At 43.7% G+C, this 9,088-nt stretch overlaps 1 protein-coding gene across 1 annotated transcript in view; it reads right to left on the bottom strand.

Annotated features, from left to right (window-relative positions):
• Nucleotides 1-314: 314 nt before the first annotated feature.
• CKMT2 (creatine kinase, mitochondrial 2) overlaps nucleotides 315-9,088 on the bottom strand; it is a 14,576-nt gene continuing 5,802 nt past the window's right edge. Inside the window, exons 4-10 of the mRNA XM_006775484.2 lie at nucleotides 8,444-8,548; nucleotides 7,930-8,157; nucleotides 6,210-6,295; nucleotides 5,164-5,287; nucleotides 4,821-4,955; nucleotides 3,408-3,533; nucleotides 315-574 (exon numbers count right to left, since the gene is read on the bottom strand). Of these exons, the coding sequence (XP_006775547.1) occupies nucleotides 455-574; nucleotides 3,408-3,533; nucleotides 4,821-4,955; nucleotides 5,164-5,287; nucleotides 6,210-6,295; nucleotides 7,930-8,157; nucleotides 8,444-8,548 (924 nt within the window). The 3' untranslated portion in view covers nucleotides 315-454. The remainder of the gene's footprint in view (nucleotides 575-3,407; nucleotides 3,534-4,820; nucleotides 4,956-5,163; nucleotides 5,288-6,209; nucleotides 6,296-7,929; nucleotides 8,158-8,443; nucleotides 8,549-9,088) is intronic.

Raw genomic sequence — 9,088 nt, 5'->3', positions numbered from 1 at the left:
TATGTGTGTATGTATGTGTAATACTAGTACATATCTGCCCCGTGTTCCTGTCACAGAGTTCCTAAAATTCTTATAATTTCCTAAGTGGTAAGAATACTAGTTTTCTGTTGTAATATTTGGTCTTTGACTCCAGTTCATGACACGCAAATCCCTTGGAATTTCCTAGGTGATAAAAGTGTCTTTTGTTCTAATGAGGTGACTTACAAATATTATTTTTATCATTGCCTTAAAAAACATTTTTATTTCCTGCTACTGGTAATTGGATGTTATTTGCTCTTCTTAGTAAACATTTTTTAAAAATCAGGGAAACCAAAGAGATTAAGGAGAGTTTTATTCTAAAGATAAGACATACAATTTTACATTTTCCCCAAGTCTACAAAAACTCTCAGAGCAGAAATACCTTTATGTCTGTCATACCAGCAGACACATTACTTATAAATGGGGAAGGGAAAGTTCACTTTCTGCCAAACTGAGGCAAAGGCGGTGGCACCTTAATATCTTGACCTCTCTCCAACTTCTTCTCACAATCCACCAAGTAATTGACTCCATCGATGACTATCTGAACGAGCTCAACCTTGGACAGTGAAAAAGATGAATGATTAATTTTCACAGGAGGCACATACAATGCATTGATCAATAGGAACAACACTGGGGCAATGAGAACTTGCCATATTAGATAGTCTATAACCATGTGTTCTTTCTCATTTTTCCTTTACGGGATTGTGGGAGGAGAGATGTCTGATGGTCACGGTCAGAGAGGGAAGCAGAGACATTTTACAGGGCTCCTCATGATCTTCCTTTAGTTAAGATAGGGTTACTACTTTGTGTGTGAGAACGTTTTTCATATGTGAAAACCATCAGTTTGCATCTCAGATACTTGCCCCCCTCAGTCTCAGCTGTAAAATAACAGAGTTTGTCTAAAGGCAAAATTACACAGTAACACCCTTCTGTTGTTCTTTGGCCTGGATCTGAATTCTGACCTCCCACTAGGCTATCCAAGCACTGAATATGCTATTGTTCAGATATTATCTGAAAATATATGTCTTTCCAAAAATTTGTTTAAAATCAAATGTTTAACAATTAAATGATGTTTTTACTTACCAGACCAGTTTGCTACTGAAAAGAAACTGTGAATGATATTAAGAAAAACTTAAATTTTCTGTTTCTTGAAAAATGTTAGAACTTTCGTTTACAAATATGGATGTTTTTAAAATTAGATCACACCTACATATGAATCTTTTTTCTGGGGTCATCTCCCTAACAAATTACTTGCACTGTTCCTGCAGAGACTCAAACTAAGGTAGTTACTAGTTAGCTAACTCCAGACAGCACTAAAATACATTATTTAACTCAAGGATAAACAGTAAATATGGGAGGGATTGTTGAATATCTGAACATACCTTAAGCATGAGGGAGTCCAGTCCCCTACCCACCTCTTTTCATGCCTAAAAAACTGAGTCTTGCCCTAGCTGGTTTGGCTCAGTGGATAGAGCATTGGCTTGCAGACTGAAGGGTCCCAGGTTTGATTCTGGTCAAGGGCACATGCCTGGGTTGTGGGCTCAATCCCCAGTAGGGGGCATCCAGGAGGCAGCCAATCAATGATTCTCATCACTGATGTTTCTGTCTCTCTCTCCCTCTCCCTTCCTCTCTGAAATCAATTAAAATATATTTTCCTTTTAAAAAAGAAAGAAACTGAGGCTCCATGAAAGGTTTGGATCAGAAAGTCATTACTAAGCATATTTTGTACTCATCCAATTGACCCACCCCAGTGTTGAAGAGGGTGGGGTGAGAGGGTCTCTCATTCATTGCCAGTGGGACTGTATCTTGGTATAAACCTTCTGATGGGGAACTTGGTTATCAGGACCTCTCATCTTCAACCCAGAAATTCTTTTCCTAGGAATTTCATTTTAACTACATAATCAGAATTGTGATTACTGTTATGCAAAGAGATTGGCATAGACTTGTATAGAGAGATGGCCAAACAATACATCAAATTATCAGGGAGATATTAAATAGATAATGGACTATCTTTAATGGACTGTTATTAAACATCATGTTTTTGAAGAATAGTATAGGAAAATGCTCATGATATAATACATTGGGGAAAGCTGTATTATAACATCAAATATATACAATAATACCAAATTTTGTTGTTAAAAAAAACAACAACAAAAACCAAACTTTTTTTGAATAAGTATAAAAATGGGAGGTAATTCAGAATAATGTCCATGATGGTTATCTCAGGGTTGTTAGGTTAAGTTTGAATACTTTTTGGTATTTTTCTAGCTTTTATAATGATTATCTATTAACTTAATTAGACATAAAATGTTTTCAAAGCAATGACTACCTTGCGTTCCATTAATAAAAATCTAGTTAATATTACAAGCAGACAGGGCTAGGACCAGACTTTCCTTATTCACTACACCACACATTAGTCCCTGCATTTCAGAAGTTGTGGCATTTTTAGCTGCTTCTTCCTCAAGCACTTCACCAGAGCTGGTTTACATAGGCTGGTTTAATTGTTTTGAGTATTTTCTCATTTCTTTTCCTTAGTTTACTAGTAGGCATACCAATAGGCAATGAAATATTCAAAAGTTGGCAAGGGAGAAGAAAGAGCATCGATAATCACAGATTGAATAACCAGCCACTGAGTTATTAAGCGTTGTATGTAATAAGAAAAGGCTTTTAAATTAGTGATGGGCATAATACATCCAATGGGACCACATCCAGATAAATTGATAAATGTACTGAGATCAGTATTTGCTTAGGATTCAGCTTCATGTTGCTTAAGTGTGCTCTTTACGCGTCACCTCCTGCATCGCTCCAGGCCTGCATATAGCGTCTGTACCCTTTCCATCCTATATACTCACAGAATCCTAAGGATTATTTTATGAGCATAATCATATGTACACCTAGTGCATACCTCATTTCTCATCTTTAGCCCTAAAAGAAGTATTTCAGAAAGTATCAAGTATCTAAAAATGCCTAAATGAAGATGACAGTATGTGGCCTTCATTCGCCAAAGGAAATTCAGAATCAGGAGAAAAATCCACTATTTTATCACCGTCGGTGAGAGAGCACACGTGTTCCCTGATTTCGCAGTGAGGCATCACTACTGTCCTTTGGCATAACAGAGCTCCTGCACTGAAGACCTGGAAATGCTCCCGGGGCAGGCTGGCGACCACAGTCCTACTGTGCGTCCTTTGCTTACCTGTACACTCCCAGCTGACACTGCAGTGTTTCCTGTGGAAGAATAGCACTACAGAACCAAACACTAATGGGACTGGGACTCAGTGGGAAAGAGGAGGTTTCAGGTTCTGTGAATAAGGTAAGTCGCTGTTAGGCTACTTCTTTTTCTTGTAGGCTGATTTTGTTAGTTCATGTTCAGAGAGTGAGAGAGATGTTACCTCTGACCGACCAATTCGATCTATGTTGGAAATATCGTACACGTCTGCCACTGCCGCAGTGTCCACACCACCCGTGCCACGCTTCTGCAGCCTCAGGTTCTCCAGGATCTTAGAAAAGCGGGGGTCCTGGGACAGGGATAACACAGTGTTGTAGAGGCAAAATCCATGCACTGTCATTGGCACTTTCACATAGAAAAGACATCTAATGAGAGCTTATAACAGTTAGTGTTTATTAAGCATATATTTACTATGTACCAGGGCTCTGTGCTGGAACTTTTAATCTTACAACAACCCTATGAAGTAGGTTTTGCTTTCACCCCCATTTCACAGATGAGGAAACTAAGGCTCAGAGGAATTAACTTGCCCAAGGTCACACATCTAGAAGGTTGCAGGGCTGTTTTTTAACTTATTTTCTTAACAATTTTATTAAGTTTATTGGGGTGACATTGGTTAGTAAAATTATATAGGTTTCAAGTGTATTGTTATTAATTTCTTTACTGCTTTTGTCACCTCTGGATGCCAGCTTTGGTGAGTTTTCAGTATTCATCTTTATAATAGTTATCACTGATGTGATTAAATCATGACGTTAAATCACATCAAGTATTTTTTTCTAGAATTGGAATTATGAACAATAAAAATTTTCATGCCTTTTCGGCAGAAAGCACATTTTCTAAAGTTGTTTTAAAGTATTTGGTTCACTTGTTGTGGCAGAATTTAATTGCCCAACAGAACCCTTTTTTCCTTCCCTCCCACAGTGGAGCTGAGGAAGTGACCACTGGCTAAGTTGTGCTAAGTTTGAGCAGAACGATGTGTGCCTCCAGGCCTAGACCTGAAGTCTTTATGTGGAAACACTTGTGTGCTCTCTCTCCACTTCCCATAAGCTCCCTCTTGGGGCCTGATGGTGACCGTGCAAAGGGGACAAGCCCTAAGACAGCGGTGTTCCAGGCGCAGTTTCCTGACCAGCAGCATCAGCGTCACCTGGGAACTTGGTAGACATGCAAATCAGGCGGGTGGGCCCAGCAGTCTGTGTTTTCACAAGCCTCCTGGTCTTGTGCAGTCTCAGGTCTGATGCAGTCTCAGGTCTGAGAACCTCTCCACTAGGAGAGGCAGAGAAGGAGATGGAAGGAACCCCAAGGACAGAGCAGCCCTTCTATCTATCCAGGTTTGTCATATGAGGGAGAATTTAAACTTTTTGTTTTTGAAGCCACGGCTCTTTCTCAGAGCCCCTTCACCTCTGTCCTCCTGAAACAAATGTCTTTTGTGGTCACCTTAACCTTCTCTCACTATTTTTTGTTGTAGGTGCAGAAAGTAAGGATTAAGGCATGGGCAGTGACATTTTCTCCCTCCACAAAGCAGTCCCCTCTGAGGGGATGCTGGAGGAACCCAACAGGGCTGCTGGCTACATCACATTACCTTGCTCAGCTTCGGGATCTTAACGTGGACACCAGCCCGTAATCCTGTGCCAAGGTTCGAAGGGCAGGTCAGAATGTATCCGAGGCGCTCATTCCACATGAACTCCCAGCCTCGTTCTTGGATCAAGCGTTCTACCTACAACAGTGAACAAATGATGGAGTTCTCAGATGTCTGTTCATTCAGCACACCCCAAACCTCAGGGAGAAGTGTGTGTATGTGAGTGCCATGATCCCCAGGATACATGAGCCCCATCTTGGAAGGCACTGCATTGTCTTCTTTTAAGGATGAAAAATAAAGATATTTTATTTTAGTGAATATTCAGAAATCTCTGATAACATCTTACTTCTTTTAGTCCACGACAGAATCGCTCAAATACTCGTTTCATATTGCCTCCTTTTTCCATAGAGATTACCCTGGTGTGGTCTTCCTCATTAATCCAGATGAGAAATGTCTTGTCATAATTATGCCTAACGAAGAGAGAAATATGGTGTTGAGTGTTAATTATATTTGTTTCAACACATGCAAATTCCCATTACCTCTTTGGCTTGATTGCTTCATTTTATCTTCCTAATTTCTTAGATGGCCCTAATCTCGTAATTGTGCCTGAACAAGTACTATAAAATGCTGTTACAATGACAGAATGAAGAATAAGACCACTCCGACCCTTATATATGTCATGTTTTTGCTCAACAAGAATATAATCTCCCTCATTCCTCAGACTAGGATGACAATAATTCAACTATGGTAACATTTAGCTTTGACACTAATAAGGGTGTTTTATCTCCTAATATATTCAACCAAAATCTTGTGGTCCTTAAAAAAAAAGTTTTACCTGTAGTCTAAGGTATCGGAAGTGCAGAGGATGTTTACCTATGTTTGCTGTATAGATCCTGCCTACCTACTCCCACTGGCAGCTGCTCAGGAACACTTTAATCTCATCTCTTTCAGGTAGTGTCATAATAACCTACAAGGTACAGGAATCAAAGTGGACTGAAAACTGTTGGCCAAGATCAAATGTATGTGTACTCAGTATCCGTTCTTCCTCATTGGGTTTTACTTAAATCCTCAATATTTACTTTTCATTTTCTGCCCTTTTGTTTTAATATCATGAAACATTTTATGTGAGGTCAAATAATATGAACCTAATTTTTTTCTTAAAGAATATAGTCTTTTCCTCATGCATAATTCATGCAAACCAGCCAATGTCCCTACATATCTTAGAAACATCACACACACACACACACACACACAAAGTTTCTAAATACTCTCTCTCCGGTAGCTCAAGCTGGGCATGCTGTCAAGTGCACGTCACAGCAACTTCAGGTTAGGACAGACGGCCTGCAGGAGAGCTTCTGCACACACTGCAAATGTGAAACGCTGTGTCCCTACCAGATTCCCCGGGCATCAGGCCAGTCCCGGGCCATCCCAGCACACGTTAACAAAGGGGACACTGGCTTATCAAACAGAAAGTGGTCCTGCAGGCCAAAAGGGACAAAGCAGAAAGGAGAAACGGGTAAGATCGGGCATGACTGCCGGTGCCAGGTGTCCAAGTTTCAACTCACTAACAATGGCTGCGGTCCTCAGGCATGGTCCCCAGCCGTGGCTGCCCACTAGAGTAACCTGGGAACTTAAAAATTAGTACTAATGCCCACGCCCCAGAGATTCTGACCATATGAGCTGTGGCCTGGACAGTGGGATTTTTAAAAGCTCTTCAGGTGATGCTAGTGTAGAGCTAAGGTTGAAACCCACTGGGTTAGCCCAATGGAAACACTTCATCGCTAGGGAGTGTGTAAACCCCACCAGCACCAACCTCATGCGGTGGCAGAGTGGGCAGTGAGTAAGGGGCACCATCCTGAAAAGTCTGTTCTGCACAGCCACCATTCTCTCCGTTTCTAACATTACTGATTCATTTATTACCATTCCTTTCATTAAAAAGTCTTAGAAATGTGAAGTAAGGATCTACAAATAAAAATGGCCACCACTAATTTAATGCTGACTATGTGCTGGGCTCTATGCTATGTGCTTATAATTTATTTCCTTAAGTCTCGCAACGACACTATGCGCCAAGCACAATCATTCTCTTTTGTAGGTAAGAAAAACTGAGATTCAGAAAGAGAAAATAGCCTATCTGATATCACACAGCTAGGAGGTCGTAGAGCTTGTATTCAAACCTAGACCTGTATGACTCCAAACTGTGCCTTCAACTACAATATGCTACTCTACATATCGAAATCAATGTTGAGTGACCAACATTTTTCCTTCTGTGTGTACACAGTAAAGAGTGTGAATATGGATACCGTGCATTCAAGTGTTGTTACACGGAGTCAGAAATCAAGAGGCTATGGGCAGGGAAGTCTTTCTTCAATCTCTGAGAAGTAGAAGAGGTCAGAGACTTGAGCCAGCACAGACTTGTGGACAGTCACTGCCCACGAAACAGGGTTCCTTAAGCTGGGAACCAGAAGTGGCTACGTGAGGTGCAGGAGGGCTGGTTCTGTAGCGGGACAGGGGGAGGGTTGGCCTGAGGCTGCAGAGACCAGGAGACTGGCCTGCCTGGTTTGGAAATGAGGCATATTTTGTGACGTTGCATCTTCTGAAATGACAGATACTTGTTTCTGCTGCTCCTTGGCCTTTAGTTAAATGCTACTTTTGAAGCTGCCATCCTGTTTTAGCTGTGCTTTGGGGTTGGGTCCTGTCCACTCTAGTGTTAGAGTGAAGCTGTGTTGGATGTGGAGGCGGCAGGCACCCCAGAGGCTGGCTCCAGTGCCAGTCAGGGCAGGCTCCACCTGAAGAAGCTCCTTTCCAGGTTTTCCTAGTTCCCACCGCTTCCTGTGGGTGTGGCACAGGATTTCCACACCTTTTTGTTTTCATTTACCAGCCAGCAGAGAAATCCTCCATTCACCTCCACTCATACCCAGATCTGCAGATCTGACCCTTAGAGTACTTGCGTGGATGACCTAACGTTTTAAGGCCTCGTCTTCATGACTCTGAACACCCAGACGCCCCAGCAAAGCTCCCAGCCAGGGCAGGGCCTGCGCTCCGGAAGAGGCCGCACTGCGTGGGTCAGGGCTCAGCCCCACCCCGCGGCCCGCGTGGTTTGGGGGCCACTCACGTCGATGAGCTGCTGCTGGTCCCGCTCGGTCATCTCGGACAGCTTGTAGTAGCGGCCAGCCAGGTCGCCCTTGAGGCCCTCCAGGGCCGTGATGGCCACGTTCTCCACCTCCCTGCGCTCCGCCCGGGAGCAGGCTGGCGGCAGGCTCAGCCCGCGGATGCTGCGGCCGGTGCGCACCCGGGAGGACAGCACGTAGCGCTTCAGAGACGGGTGAGAGGGCAGAGCTCTCTGCACAGAGCCGCCTGGAATCCCATACCCCCCCCCCACCACCACCACCCTTAGGAGTGCTATGAGGAAAGGAATTGCTATAGGAGAGGCCTAACGTTAGTGACCACCACCACCTTTGGGGCTTTCCTGGCCTTGGGGGGAGGGGGGCTCTCCAGGAAGCATGCTGCGCTACGGAGTCAGGACTTGAAGGGACATCTGACCCAGGGGTCCTTCTCCGGGTGGGGGTGGGGGGCGCTCCTCACTGTGGGCCCTGGGGTGCCAGCTGACAGGAGCGGCCAGAGGCGGCTGAGCCTACCTTGGATGCATCCAGATCCGTGGGGTGCTTCATCACCCTGGGGTCGTAGCCATTGTGCCTGAGTTTAATGACAGGGTCAAAAAGGTCGGCAAACACCTGCAGGAGGAAAGATGCTCCTGTTTCTCTTTAATTGGTGCGTCTACTATGAAAAGACGACCATGCAGGAAAGGGTGTGAGTGGATTAGTAGTTAATAACGGTGCAGGTGATGATGGTGATGATGGACTTCCACCAGAGAAAGCAGGACTCTGCCTGTACCCTCCTCCCTAATGATCGCTCTAAGCTCACTGCCATCTGACGGAACAAGGAAATGTTGCGTTTAAGGATCTGAGGGTTTTCTCCAGGAGTTCTTGCCTTTGGGGCAAAAGAAGCCGCTAGATCAGAGGCTACGTAGTTTTGTGGTCAAAGGGAAGGCGAGTTTCTAGAGTTTAAGCAACAGAATACATTCGTGGAAACCCCCGGCCACACCAGAAGAAACGCCTCCAGCATCAGTTAGGGCAGAGCAGGGACCTCTCACGCTGTGCGGACCTTCCCAACCCGAAATACCTCGTGCAAAATCTATTTTTTTTTAAACTAAAAACGTTAGGAGCAACCTTTAAGTAAAAGAACATTCAGAAAAGTCATAACAGAGCACCCTG

The sequence above is a fragment of the Myotis davidii genome, unplaced genomic scaffold (genome assembly GCF_000327345.1).
Source record: "Myotis davidii unplaced genomic scaffold, ASM32734v1 scaffold44, whole genome shotgun sequence".
Taxonomy (NCBI): Eukaryota; Metazoa; Chordata; class Mammalia; order Chiroptera; family Vespertilionidae; genus Myotis; species Myotis davidii.
This window is presented reverse-complemented; position numbering and strand designations above follow the sequence as displayed.